Below are 15269 nucleotides of genomic sequence, written 5' to 3'. Positions count from 1 at the left end.
ATGTTTTTCACATCGAAAAAAAAATGTATGTCATTTTTTATGTTTTTGAGATAAAACTGAATGCAGACATCCCAAAAACGAAGAAAACTAAAACAAAAAAAAAGAAAGAAAAAAAATTACATCAATGTTTTTCACATAGAAAAACAGATGTCCATTTTTGGCTTTTTTTTCTTTTCATTTTTTATGTTTTTGCGATTAAACTGAATGCAGACATCCCAAAATCTAAAAAAGGGGAAAAAAAGAGACATGTGTTTTTCACATAGCGGCAACGATATACTGTACAACGAATATAACTTTTTTCAGTAAAATAATTAGTTAATTGATTATAATGGAATGAAAAAAATAAATAAAAAATTCACGAGAAGTAATTATTGTATTACTTTGAATGTTATTTTCGTCATTTACAAATTACCTGTCTGTTTTAAAAATCGGGGCGCTGAAAGGCGACCTGCCAGGCTTCTCATTTGTATGGGTTACGGCTGGGGGAATTGTCCTTTTAGGGATCAATAAACTCATCTGAATCTGAAAGTCAAATGTGGTAAAGCACAAAAAATTGCCTTACGTACTAAAAGGTCAAAAGTCAAAGGTTGAATAAGCCGAATATTTAAGTATGTGCCACTACTCAGAAGCTAGTGCAAAATCTGTGATATTTATAAGCATTTATTCATTCTTAGACTTCATCATAATATGAGGCCAGCACTTGAAAATGGTGAATGCTAAGCTAGCCTTGCTGCCAAGTCATGGACGGGAGAGCCTCGCTGTTGGGAGGCATTATGTAAATGAGCCCTGCTGTTAAGTCACAATGCGATGAAATGCAGAAGGTCTCATTCACAGGCACATTTTGGAAATAGGCAGCTTACAAAAGATTGACATGCTTATTTAATTTTACACTTGATGGGTGGGCGGGGCACTCCAGACTCTCAACTATTTGTATACGAATAAAAGTGTAAATGGCATTTTTTTGACATTGTGTTACAAATTCAAGTGGCTTTGCGTCTCCTCCTCTGCTGTTTCCCGTGACTCGCATGCGGTGTTGCGTCTGCCCTTGTCACGAAGATGATGAAGCTCCACTTCCATGGCATGACTCATACGCTCACTGAATAGGATGCAGTGATGCAAAAAATGTTTTGTTTTGTTTTTTTTTTTACTGGGGGAAAAAAAAAACGTATGGTTGCCATGTAGATCAGAGGTGCGCGTCTTGTCACGCTTGAGCGCTGCTACGTTGGTCATGTTTCGGAATGAGCGCAGAAACGCAGACTGCATTTCTGCAGACACTCGAGCTGGGAAGTGAAAGCGGAGGGGGGGGAATTCTTTGGCTGAAAGGGGCACGAACAATAGCGTGTGCGTGCGGGGGGGGTGTTTGCATGGTTGTCTTTGTCTGTTTTTGTGTGCGTATGTTTTGGTCGGTTTCTGTGGATGTGTGGCTTTGTCACTTTATGGCTTTTGTCTTCGAAATAGTGACAGTCTTGATGAAGCACAATTAATTACTGTACTTGCACATGTTCACACTTACGCACCCCTTCTTCTTCCTGTGGCATGTTTGTGTTGGTCGTGGGAGGCTGCGAGTGTGCACAGTAGAGCGTTGTATCGCCAGGACATTGCTGACTGTGAGAAGAAGTGACATTCATGTGCTACTTTCCTCAGCGCATCCTCATTGAGGGGCTGACTGTAGAGCGGCGGAAGACGCCAAGCGTGAGTCACCAGCTGGAGTCCGCGTGAGACGCAACGATACGAAAAACACAAAAGCGGCGACGAGGCGATCTGTTTTGTTTTGTAGACACACAGGAAGCAATCGTGCCTTGCTTTTGCTCTATTTCATTTGATTGCTCTCATCACTTTGAAATGGCACCCAATTGGAACTCCCCTTGGAATCCATCCATCCATCTTCATTTATCCGTGTTCACTCTTTCAACGCGTCCGTCCACTGAGGCCAGTTTGTACGCAGCTAAAGCTAAATACGCAGATCGACGTGTCACAGACGGCAGGCGAACGCGGGTCTGTAGGTTTACTCTGCCACTGCATGAAACATGGACTCAGACACAACTGAAATCATTGTGGAAACAAAGAAGAATGTGTCATCAGTCACCTTGTGACTCACTCCAAAACTTGATAATCAAGTTAGTAAACCTTGGGGTTAATATTGGACTCAGAGCTGAACCAGCCGCAGGAAGTCAATTGCATCGTCAGCCATTTATTTACCATCTTAAAAAAAAACATGGCCAAAAATGAAAGGAATAGAGTCTAAACCTGTCTTGGAAGAGACGAAGTGTTCTTTACAATAATGCCCCCAGTCTAAACACGGCATTCTGATTATTATTGTGGTTAGGGCTGTGCAATTAATCGAAATTCAATTACAATTTCAATTATTACACTCCACAATTACTAAATTGGCATAATCGGGAACAAAAATGAAAAAATAATAATGACTAATTTAATAAAAATCTTGTTTGGTCCAAAGAAAACTTGCATAATTAGTGTTTCAACAACATGTATTTGTCTTAATATTTTTTACATTTAAACATTTGATTGTTTTGCGCCAAAAAACAAGTGATCGTCCTAATCGTGATTTCCATTGTTACCAAATTAATTGTGATTCATATTTTCTTCATAATCGAGCATCCCTAATTGTGGTTATGAAACTGAATTAAGCAGTAAAATCAACCCATTTTGCATCTCAGTGGGCGGCCATTTTGCCAATTAATGTCGACTGAAAACGACATGACTGCTACTCGGCGCTCAGGTAACGACCAATCACGGCTCCGCTTGCAAGTGTCACAGGTGAGCTGCGATTGGTCGCTAACTGAGCCCCGAGCAACTGTGATGCGACGCCATGTTCAGTTGACAGCAAGTGGTAAAATGGCCGCCCTCACAGAAAGAAACAGATGGACTGTAGGGGGTGCATACATAGGACATATTATTGTAAAGAAAACTTTTGATGTGAGTTCCTCTTTATTTCTGTCCGCCATCTTGGATGATTAAATAACCAGAGTGACTCCAATTTGGGAATGTTGCACTACATGCGGTGTCGTATCGTTAAGAGACGTGCTACAAACGTGCTTTAGCCGGAATTAGTGTGCCAATCAAAATACAATCCATTTATGTAATTCAGAACAATGTGTATTTACCGCCGCCTGTTTATTATCCTCTGGCAGCGGACTCGACATCTCCGTTTATTAGGTGTGCGTTTCAGGATATGTCGCTAATAAACAATGAAACCGTCTGTCTGCGGGTTCCACCAGTTCCTGTCTTATGATGTCAAGAACAGTCGTGGTTCAGCTTACCCTTCCAAAAAAATCATCACGTGGGTCTTCAACCGCATGCCGGCCCAGCTGCACGACAGACTTTTGAGGTTTTTTCTCAAATGTGACATTCTGGACCACAAGGCAGTCTGTGATGGAGGAACTTGGAGGAAGTGTTTTATGTGCACGTACGTACACGTGGCCGATTGGTCATATTCACATGATATTTGATATGGTACTTTGAAAGGGGAAGTCAAAACAAAAACTTTGTGTAACCACCTCGACTCGGCTAGGTTTTTTGCTAGTTTTTCTATAGAAGTAGATTAAAATGGCTTTTAGCTGTCAAAAAAAGTTAACCTCTGTAAAATATTAAAATGCTGTGCCTGGATAACTTTTGTATTTGTACTTGCAAGCTTTTTACTGACTCGGCCATATCTTGAATTCCATTCATACGGGACAGTCTAAAACGCTTGATGTAGAAAAAGCTTAATGTGAGAAAAACAAAACCAATCGCCACCAAAATTCACATGCCCGTCTGTACTTGTGCCCACATCGATCTCTAATAAAAAATATCAAAACAATTTCCCCAATATTTTGGATTTTATGGGTGTTTAAGAAGCAGTAAAGAACTTTTCAACCTTAATAAAATATTTTCACAACTTTTCTGATGAAACATCAACTTAAAGCTAGTTGAATGGTGCCTTTGCCACGGCCTGAGGGGGTCTGTATTATTTTTACTGGCACTAAGCAACTTTAAGAGGAGGGTGGTGGGAACACTGCCACACAAAAAACTACAAATGTTCTGACTGCTTTATGGCATACGTCACTTGCCCCGGATAGTCAAGGCTCAACATATCAAAAAAACAACATCCTGCGCTTGTCCTCATGGGAAATGTGGTCTTCCTTCAGACATAACAATACTGCTTTTGTCCATATGAAGCCGCCATAATCAATGCAAACTGAAAGTTCCTTAGTGTTGCTTTAAATGTTCTCCTTTCCATAAAAAAAAGCTTATGTGGCTTAATGTTAGAAAACTGTGACCAATCGCCACCAAAATGCACGTGCACATCTCTACCTCTGGCCAGACCCATCTAGGAGAATATCAAAACAATCGACACCAATATCACAATATTACAAATCGCATTTAAATGTAGTGGTTCCGCTGTCATTTTGGGCTGGATGGCGGGTTGGTGGTTAGCACGCTTGCCTCACAGTTCAGGGGTTTTGCGCGAAATCTCTAGAAATTTGGTTTCCTCCACATTCCAAAAACATGAACGTCAGTGTGAATGGTTTGGCTATAATGTGCTCTATGACTGGCTGGCGAACAGTCCAGTGTTTAGGTTATATAAGCTATAGAAAATGGGCGGCTAGCACTGCAATTCCATAGAATGTTTCACGTGCCAAGGAAACCCGTTACTGCCACCTAAAGAACCAAAGTGAAACTGAATCAACTGCTCCTGTTTCCATTTTCGAATCCTTTCACTGTATCCTGCTGCGTTTCTCTCTGCGGAGGTCTGAATATTTGTTCCATTCTTGTGCTTCCTGAAACGGCCCCGCGTGAGTCTTATGGTAGAAGAACAGAAACCTGCCGGGGGGGGTTAAAAATAAAAAGGAAATCGTTGGAGCGTGTTTGCGTTCAAGTGGAAGAGTGTTTCCATTGATAAGAGCGCTCTGTGTGTGTTTTGAGTGTGAACTCTTATATTGCTCGATAGCGACGTCAAGATAAAACGCAGACCTCGGGATAAGAATTGTATCGTTAAAAAAACGTTACTCTGTCAAACCTGTGCAGCCTCGAGATAAGGACGTGCTGTATTATGTCGGATGTAGAAGGAATTGAGAATCTTTGTCAATGCCGTCGACTCGTATGTCGCTCGCGAGCTTTATTACGTGCCGGATGAGACATTTGTCATTTTTTTTGCATTGCAGGTCGCACAGATGGAAGCCTCGCTTGCCAAGCGTCTCGGGGGATTGGCTATCTTTCTCTTTCTCCTCTCTAAAGGTAAGACATCACTCTTTTTTTTTAGTCATGGAAGTAACTGAGTACAAATAATTTGATACTGTACTTAAGTAGGTTTTTAGGTATCAGTAATTTACTTGAGTATTATTATTATTTTTTATTTTTTTTATTGTAATGTGTACTTACATTTCAAAACAAATAAGTGTGTGTGTGTGTGGGGGGGGGGTCATTTTCTTTTCTTGTTCTCAGTATGAGCACAATTTTGTGTAGAGACTTATTTTCCAATGTACCAAATCATCAAAAGGGTTATTGTATAGAACAAATTCATTTTAACTTTTTAGTCTCGACTTTTTTTTTCCAACTTCTACTTGCCGCCTCTGTGAACTTTTGTTTCATGTGAACTTTGACACTCAGTGTCATGTCTCCACGCAGTGTCGTGCGACCGAGACCTTCACTTTTGCGGCACCTGGCGGCACGGCAAACATCCGCTGAGACTCAGCTTCGACATCTCGCCCGGCTGCGGTCAGATTAGCATAGCCGCCAACGAGAGCTCCCTGGCAGTGCGCGGGCAGATTGCAGCGCAGTGCCGGCGGACCGGCCGGCACTGGCTGGACCACCAGGCGCTCGACTCGGACGGGGAGAGTCACGTCTGCTTGTACTGGGAGCCGCTGCAGGACCAGCTGAAGTTACAGGTAACTGGAAGGGCTGGAAATGACTTTTCACCATCACATTTGTTTATGTGACATGCATCATCTTGATCAGGAGCCAGCAAAGCTGTTCTGTTATTTAGTTTTGCAGACTAAGCATTTGCAGTACATTATCAAGAGTGCTGTAATATTACAGTTACAATTTAGTCTTTTTTTTTTCCTTCATAAAATTGGTTCATTCAAACAAATTTTTCCATTCATTTAGTTTTTGTTTATCTAATTAAATTACTAAATAAATTACTAAATAAATTATAAATTACTGTATAAGTAAAATGTTGAAATTACTATTTTTTTGTGAATTTATGTATTTTCAATAATTTTGGTTAATTGATTTATTGCAAATTTGCAAGTAGCAATGATGTTAGCGACATATGTGAGATCATAGGGCGGCTGTGCAATTAATCGAAATTAAATTCCAATTTCAATTATTAAACTCTACAATTACAAAATCAGCATAATCGTAAAAAAACATTATTAATACTATTATTATTGAGTTGTTTAAATTTAGACATTTGCACCTTTTTTAAATTTTAAAATAACTGATTTAATACATTTAGTTTCATCCAAAAGGAACTTGCATATATTTTTTTGTCTTAATATTTGTTAGGTTTTTTTCCGTTTAAACATTTTCTTGTTTTCTACCAAAAAATAAATGATCGTCCTACTGCACAGTTCACAAGCTGCACTCCAAATTCAAGTTTTTGCCAACAGAAATAAGTAAATAAATATTATTAAAAATATAAATTATGGTTGGTCCAAAAGGAAGTTACATAATTATAGTGTTGTTTTTTTTGGTCTTAATATTTTTAAATGCCTAAAAAAAAAATGTTGTTTTGTACCCAAAAATATAACCGTTATTTTAATTTGAATATAATCGTGATTTCAATTATTGCCCAAATAATCGTGATTATCATTTTTTTTTTCATAATGGAGCTGCCCTATGGGATCATAACTTCATAACATTTTAAGATCTGTTAATTATTCCTGATTCTTTTATATTATTTATTGATTGTTAATTTATATTCTTATACATGTGGAATAAAAAAATATATATATTTTAAATATTTTTTTTGAATGTACTTAAAAGTACTTTCCAGTTACCTTAGTTTTCCAGTACCAAATATTATATATAACAAAGGTCTCGCCAGAAGATGTAAACCAACATTAGCAAAAATCGGCAGCCTCAAAAATCGATGTGGACTTACTGGAGTTTTTGTCACTTAGGTGGGAGTGAAGAACTTCACCCTTTGTTGGCCCAGCGGCACGCCCGACTCGTGTTGCACGTACCTGTCGCACGGCTCCAATGCGCCCGAGGCCCCCTACGGCATCGCAGACGGGATGATTGAGAATGACATCATCACCCGCAAAACGCACACGGCCTACACGTTTGACGGGAGACCTCACAAATGCGGTGAGATGGGGCCGATCTTATTTGCCAATTATTATTCAAAGCTTTATGGTGACATTTTTTAAAACTTTTTTTTTGGTGTGTTTTTTTTGTAGCCACCTTCTGTCCCAATCAGAGCCGTGGAGACGCCCAAGTCAACATGTAATTTCCTCCCTCCATTTCCTTGAATGTGCCTTTGCATTTTGAGTAACATGGCAACTATTTTATGTCAAAACACTTTCCCCATATGATTTGTTTTAATAGCATTTGGAAGTCTGTGTGAAAAAATATGTTTTACAAACAACCTGGCCAGTAGTGATAAAAGCTTGGGAAAATCGCAGTTTGCAGCCAAAATGACAGTTTTGCATGCGCTTGTGTTTATGTGTTTAGGACCGACCAGGCTTCTGTGGAGCCTCTCTGTGCCCTCAGCTCGGAGGTGGAGCTCAAGGATGACTTCAGAGGCATTACTATCAACTCGCCTGTGAGTCAAACACAATAAAAGTCAGCTTGGTACTTGTTGCATTCGAGGACGTGATGAGAAGATGCACAAAGCCAGAAAACACGCTCACAGGCTGTTGTTTGATCATAGCACTCTCGTGCCATGAGCAAATGTTACACAGCTTCCCGCTCTGTAGTAGAGCGCCACCTGGTGATTAAAATGAAATTACAGGCTGCAAGTTAGCCTCATAATAACTCTTCAAGGAAATGGAAGCTGATCTTTTGTACCAAGTTTGTGTCGGCATATCATTTTAAGTGGGATGTGGAAATCCTAATGCCGGTAATGAAACCTATTTCATTGTTTGTTTTTTTCTTCGGTTATTCTAAATGTTTATTCATTAGTTAACAAACAAACAAAGTTGTTATCATGTTTAAAAAAAGTAACTATTTTTGTATCTTTATTCATTGATTTTTCTTAAATGAAATTCTATATACTGTAATTTTTATTATTATTATTATTCTTAAAAATATGTATTTAAATTATTTTTTTAATTTGTCTTTATTTTAATTGTATTTATTAAATTTAACAATAATCATTTTTTTAATTTTAAAACTAGTTTTATAATAATAAAATAATACTTTGTTTATTATATTGTTTCGTTCTTTTCCATTTTATTAGTATTAACTTATATTTTTATTTAATGTTCATTCTTTTGATTTTTTTTTTAAGCACCTGTATTTTTTATTGCAATATTTTAAACCTAATAAAATCAAATGTATGTATTATTTATTTACAGCATGTGGAAGGCATTGCCCCCGAGTCCACCACCACCATCCACCTTCCCCCGGCTTTGAAGCAAGCTGCAAAGAAGAATAGCAAAGTTGTCTACACCTTCTTCAAAAACAGTTCCATGTTCCAGGTGATCCCCGATTTATAAGACACAATAAAATTACAGTACAGTATATAAAACACGGAGTTGGTGTGGAATATTGTGTGCCTTTCAGGAGGGTCTGAAGGAGGTGAAGGTTCTTGACGAAGTGGTGGAAATCTCCATTGAGAATGAAGTCATTCAGAACCTGGCTCAGCCAATCAGGATTGACTTCCATCATGACGCCATCCATGTAAGTTTGCTACACAATAACAGTTTTAACACCGGAATTGTTTTCCCCCTGTAAAAACATGATCTATTTTTTTTTTTTTATCGCCTCATGAAAACAGATGTTGTTGACACGTTGAGTAGAGCCTGCATACTTGAATCATAATTAAAACGATAAAAGCTTCTTCTTTTTTTTTTCCCTCCTTCATTCCAGAAAACACATTCAAGGACGTGTGTCTCGTGGGACACCAGGAAAGGTGGGAGAAACTTTCTCCACCTCATGTGTCTTGTTTCCTCAAATAGCGGTCTCTTTCGAATGACTTGATTTAGTGCCTCGCCTCAAATAAAGTCTTTCCTAACGCAGAAATGACCGTGACCATGACAATGTGATACCATTTGGAAAACAAAAATGCATTTGTAAAAATAAACGGAGCACATAAAGGCCTCCTTCTCCACTATTTGAGGAAATACTGTGTTTCTATATTATTCACTGTGTCCCCGAGAATGATGCAGAAAAATGTATTTAAGTGTGTGTTTTGTGTGTGCGTGTAGATCCGATGAAGGTGAAATGGTCGGTGGAGGGTTGCGAGACGCATCAGAGAGGATCGAAGCGCACCGAATGCCTCTGCGACCACCTGACCTACTTCTCCGTGCTGGTGGTGAGACATGCGCATACATGCATCGTGTACATACACACACAAACATGCTGGAAGGCCGACTTGCAGGATCTTGTGTTTCCAACAACAGCAAGTGGAGCCTCGCCCGGTGCGCCACCTGCTGGCTCTGACTGCCATTACGTCTCTGGGCTGCGCCGTGTCTTTCATCAGCGGCGTCGCTCTCATCGTCTTCCTCTGCAGGAGAAGGTCATTTTTTATGACAGCAAGTGGTGTGTGAGAAAGAATTATGAAAAACCAGATGTCCTCTGCCCCCTGTACAGGCGAACTAAGGATCCGTCCACACCCATCCACCTGGGCCTGGCCGTGTCCCTCACCTTTCTCAACCTGCTCTTCTTCTTCACCGGCGTCCTGGCCAATGTAGGAGGCGACGACCTGTGCGTCCTGGTGGGCGCTGGCCTTCATTACGCCCTGCTCAGCGCCTTCTCCTGGATGGGCATCGAAGTGTTCCACACCTTCTGGCTGGTCTACGTGGTCTTCAGACCCTCCCCGAAACTCTGCCTGTGGAATCTGCTCGGCTTCGGTGTGTTTGAGTGTTTACGTGCTCGCTTGCCACAAAGGAATTTTTGAAGGAGATTTTTTTAAATGCTCCGTAATGACATTTCAGTCCTGCCTGCCGTTCCCATCGTTATCCTGGCCGGGGTTGGTGACATCTACGGCCTGAGGGAGGTGGAGTCAAGCGAAAACAAAGGCGACCCGTACCGGATGTAAGCCTCGGTTCATAAATGGTGTACAAATACAGTGGTGTTTTAAAATACAAGTGATGCGACTTACATGAGTATTTTGGCATGATACATATTTTTTTAATGTGTTCCCCAATCACTCTAAAAACAATTGGGTCCAAACGGAACCGACCTAACTGCTCGGGTTAATCATTGGAACCAAAATGTTGGGTACAATAAATGACCCCAAAAAACAATCCAAAAAATTGGGTTGTTTTGCAAAAAAAACAACTCAAAAATGTGTTTTTGGTTGTAAAAATGATTAACACTGATTACAAACTGTTGGGTCAACAATAACCCAATTTGGTTCAAAACTGGACTGGTCCACTACTTGGGTTGGGGATTATTCATTTGACCCACAACTTTTTGGTTGAAATTTTAAATCATTTAAACATGATTAACTGTCACACAAATTTAAAAATAATCTCGTCAACATTGATGATGAAGGTGTAATGTGAAGCTAGATGAGATCGTTTTTCGTAGCAGTCATGACAAGTCTAAAAAAAAACCTGTAAGACGGAAAAACGGGCAAAAATCCTCAACTCTTTTTGGGGGGGGGGGGTCTTGCCAATTGCAGTTCTTAAGAGTTCCAATAATAGATCTATGACTTCCTGTGGTCCAAATACACAAAGATAAAGATATTAATTTTAGGCGGCGGGGAGGTTTTTTTTGGGGGGGGGGGGGGGGGGGTTCATGCAGATGCCAAGTACGTGACAACTGAGGCAGAGCTGGAGCATTTCGACAAAGCACGCCTACTCAGTGCTGCCAACTTGGCAACCTTCCAACCCAACTAGCGACTTTTTTTGTTGTTGTCACGAACAAAGAATCCAGTGACTTTTTTGTGCCAATATTGGAGACTTCCCTTAGAGCAGGAGATTCTTGCCCCCTCTGCTTCCAGACTGTTAAAGGAATTGCACATGTGTGAAGTCAACCATTTTCTTTTCTCGAAACACCACTGCAGCCCTGCATAGTAAATGAATGAACATGTAGATAAGGCAACATTGTGGATGTTTTTGTCCTTCAATGGGCTTCTTGCTGTGTTTGCAGGTGCTGGATGAAGCCCACCCCCAAAGCCCTGCTGGCTCACCACCTCACCAACACCACCGTGCTGGCCGCGCTGGTGTCGGCGGGTCTGGTGATGCTCCTCCTGGTCTACCGGGAGATTCGCACCCGGGACGAGTGGCGAAAGAACCGCGTGGCCTTCCTCAGCATCTGGGGCCTCAGCTGTCTGTTCGGCACCAGCTGGGGTCTCGCCTTCCTGGACTTCGGACCTTTTTCAGACTTTATCCTCTTCCTCTCCTGCATCCTCAATTCCTTCCAAGGTATTTCACCAAAGGAGGCGCAGGGGGTGGCTTTTTATTTGTTCAAGCTTTTTTACGGGAGCTGCGACTAAATATAGTCAGTCGTGAGCGTTCGCTGTTGCGCAAAAGGGAGCAGCAGGCCATTGTATCAGTGTGGGAAGGTCCCAATGAGAGAGTTTCATCCAGACTCGCGGTGTCAGTGGCGCCTGGCAGAAGAAAGGCGACTTCCTCTCGCGTGCTTTGCTCTGCAGCGTTCTAAATTGTGATATGCGACTGCGCCCACGTCATGCACTGTCGAGTGGCCCGGACTCTTTTCACGGCAGACTCCCCCCACTTGAATAGGCTCAAGGGGTTTGGATGGAATTCACCCAGACAGCTTTCTGTCTTTTATTTTGAAAGTTATCGCTACAACCAGCTGAAAACTTACAAACAAATCGACGCCTTATTAAAAATAATCGCCATGTCATTTTTTCAGATTTTTCAGGAAACACAAGCAAGCACAAGGAGAGGATTTAGGCAAAAAATAATCATTTTTTTGCAAAAAAAAAAAAAATGACTTAGGCAATTATTTTAAGAGGGTGACGAAATAGAAATTCAGGAATGTGACCCAAAAATATCAATTAATCAACATAATCCAAACTCAAATAGTTCATATCTAAATTGACAGGAATTCCTCTTAAAACTTTGAAAAACCCCAAATTAACAAAATACATTTTGCCACCCTCTTAAAATAATTGCCTATGTCATTTTTTTTTGTTTCGTGAGGCAGATGGTTCAATTTTTATATATTTTCTGAAATTTTTGAAAAAATGACTTGGGTGATTATTATAGGAAGGCGTCGATTTTAAATCCCTGTTCAATTATGTTTTTTAACATTGCAACATAAACATCCTTTAACTCCAAAATAAGTCACACTTATCACAAATTCCTCACATTCAAATGAACTCTCCTTTAAAATTGGAATCATACATCATATATTTAAACAATCCCTTCCATTGCATCACAAAATATATCGAATATATTGTTTTTCTTTGCATTTTTACCACATGAACTCTCTAACCATTTCAACACCAAACCAAGCGGTCAGCCATTTTGGTTTAAAACAGCCATTTTTTTTTTTAAAGCTATTTCATGGTCTACTTGAAGACAAACATGTCCTAGAGATTTTGTCTAATGCTAAACTTTTTTTTTTTTTTTTTAAGAGCTCAGTATTGTTCATTCGGAAATGTCATCATCATTGCTCTTTTTTTTTTTTTTATATATATATATATATATATATTTTTTTTTTTTATTTTTTTATTTTTTTTTTCTCTAATGCTAAACTTTAACCACATTTACTAAACAGATGGACGACCAACTGCATACATCTCGTTCTTGGGTAATCATCACACTTTTTCCTCCATCTTGTTCTCTGCAGGCTTCCTGTTGATGCTGAGGTTTTTCATGCTGGACTGGATGCGCAAGCACGCAGCGAGGATCAAAGAGTCGCCTGCCAAGGTTTGTCACGTGCCTGCGTCGTCGTCCACCCTCAGTCAGGAACCTCTGGAGCCGCTTTGTCCCACTTCTTGACGCCTCCCTGGCTTTACTGTAGACATCGTCGCTCAGGTAAATAACGGCCCGGAGCCTGGATCTCTCCTTTCCTAGAACACCTAGACTGGCTCTAGTTGTAGATTTTTTTATTATTGTTTTATTTTATTTTATTCTATTAAGCTGGAAACCAATTTTGAAGCTTTATTTCCAGAGAGAGGAAAAGTTATTGCACTGATATTTCCTCTTGACTGTTTGGCGAAATAGAAACCATTTCTGCTTTGGACCTTAGCTAAGCTTTGATTTTTGATTTTGATTTTAATTTTGTACAGTTTTCAAGTAGCACTTTAGATATTCTTTTTTTGTATGACGTCCTTGTGTGGGAAATAATTGTTCCGTTTTCTGTCAACTTGTCCTGCGTGAAATCTTGTCATTGGCCAACAAAGTATCTTTTTTTATTTTTTTTTAAAGCTGAAACACAAAGGTGTTGGTTTTTTTTTTGTCAAAAATGTTTTTAATCACACAATTTGGAGATACTACATATGCTTTTCTGTTTGACAGAAATACTGTATTCCCAATATCATGGCTGGAGATAATTACTTAACTGTGGAGAATAGCCGCCGACATTTCGTTCTATACTAGACAGCATGCGGTACAAAAGCCCCTTTTGAAATTGTTTTATTTCTGAGTGAAAACTATTCTCTTTACGATTTTTTTTTTTCTGGCATGACACTTGCTAGGCAAGTCTGCCTGTCTCATGAATCCATGCCTGAAAACGGAACACGACCTGACCTGTCATTTTGACCAAACTCAAAATATGCCAAGAATGTTATGAAAATTCCTCCTGGATTTTATTTTCCTTGTAAAAATCAGCACCATACGCCAATTCCACTTATAAACGTGGACATACCTCAGTCATTTCCCATGTGAAGACCCCACACACCTTTTGGTTCAAGGTCAAAGTGACCAAATGAATTATTGTCATTTTCCAAATGTCCTTGAAAGGCAAACTTGAACGAGAAGAGATTTCATCTGATTTATGCCAAATTTCAAACTTGTAGACAGACCATGCTAAATCGTATTATTTTGTTTTTGACATTGCTTGCGGGTGGAGGATGACAACAAGTTTGATGACTAGCCATGAAGCATCTTCCCCGCCCCTGCAATATCAAATTATTTTCAGGTCATTTCTGAAATATTTATGTGTAAAGCAACTTGCCAACCACCAGCATCAGATGTTAATGTGAAGATTATTTTGGCTTGTGTTATTGCTATCACCGCTGGTGTCTATTGGAGGTGCGGTGTCTATGACAGCAGGGGCCAGTGTCCAAGGGAAGTAAATGATGCCAGTTATTCAATGTTTTCCTCCTCATCATCATTTATTCATTCATCAATCATTGCTATGATAGCACAAAATGGAGGCTACTGTTTTGAGAGAATGATGATCACAAGTTACTTTGAGAGAGCATGTTCAGATATCTAAAAACAAAACAAGTGTTTCACATGACACGTTATAGCAAATCTCATTTAAGTCATCTGCTTTGAATGAATCCTCTTGTGAAAATTGTTTCTGTGTTGCACCCAAAATGTGACTTAAGTCGGTTTTGAGCAAAATTGTTTAAAAAAATATATGTGATAAAAGAACAACAAGAATAAGCCCAGCAGAAGTTATTTTGTTTAAAAAAAAAATATTTCTTTTTAAACTTTAAAAACAAGTTCAATATGAACCATGACAAAACAAGAGTTGTAAAATGGAAGTGATCTGTTTCTGAGTCCAAATCTTGATTTTATGTTGAAATGAATGTGACCCAACCAGCAACCAAGTGATTTCTTAGCTACTGTGACGTTTGCACTTTTTGTTTCTGTATTCTCCACTCAGGTTGTTGTGTACAGTATATTGTTGTTGTTGTTGTTGGATGTACAGAAAAATGTCGTCTAAAAATAAATCATTTGGATTGTTAAAAACACTCGTGAAATTGTGGTACTCTCACAATTCTGTTTCTTTTGAAGCATAAAAGTTGATCTTACTTCCTGGAATTGTCACCGACTTTGCTGACTTGACAGCAACCTCTGTGCGAACTTGACTTTATGTTATTTTTACCCTCCACTTTATCTACACCGCCAACTATAGCGGACATGCTCTGATAAATCTAACTCGTAACTTCAGGAGAACACACAAGATGGCTGCCGAGGCCTCCAAGTGACCCGAAGAACAACTTT

At 39.6% G+C, this 15269-nt stretch overlaps 1 protein-coding gene across 4 annotated transcripts in view; it reads left to right on the top strand.

The window, feature by feature from the left end:
* The window catches only part of adgrg1 (adhesion G protein-coupled receptor G1), a 27706-nt gene extending 12709 nt beyond the window's left edge, over positions 1-14997 (top strand). Inside the window, exons 1-15 of one of the 4 annotated variants that reach the window (XM_086070493.1) lie at positions 1552-1692; positions 5166-5238; positions 5629-5888; positions 7128-7314; positions 7407-7452; positions 7681-7771; positions 8526-8648; positions 8734-8850; positions 9040-9082; positions 9378-9484; positions 9573-9688; positions 9763-10022; positions 10107-10206; positions 11269-11543; positions 12940-14997. In XM_086070493.1, the coding sequence (XP_085926619.1) occupies positions 1627-1692; positions 5166-5238; positions 5629-5888; positions 7128-7314; positions 7407-7452; positions 7681-7771; positions 8526-8648; positions 8734-8850; positions 9040-9082; positions 9378-9484; positions 9573-9688; positions 9763-10022; positions 10107-10206; positions 11269-11543; positions 12940-13091 (2016 nt within the window). In that variant the 5' untranslated portion in view covers positions 1552-1626 and the 3' untranslated portion in view covers positions 13092-14997. Of the gene's footprint in view, positions 1-1551; positions 1693-5165; positions 5239-5610; positions 5889-7127; positions 7315-7406; positions 7453-7680; positions 7772-8525; positions 8649-8733; positions 8851-9039; positions 9083-9377; positions 9485-9572; positions 9689-9762; positions 10023-10106; positions 10207-11268; positions 11544-12939 lie in introns of those variants that run through there. The other 3 variants (XM_086070492.1, XM_086070496.1, XM_086070494.1) reach the window with 3 other exon arrangements.
* Positions 14998-15269: the final 272 nt, after the last annotated feature.

This window comes from Leptonotus elevatus, chromosome 3 (genome assembly GCF_054856555.1).
Source record: "Leptonotus elevatus isolate MCC_2025b chromosome 3, RoL_Lele_1.0, whole genome shotgun sequence".
Classification (NCBI taxonomy): domain Eukaryota; kingdom Metazoa; phylum Chordata; class Actinopteri; order Syngnathiformes; family Syngnathidae; genus Leptonotus; species Leptonotus elevatus.
Note: the sequence above shows the minus strand (reverse complement) of the source record. Positions and strands in the feature narration are given on the sequence as shown.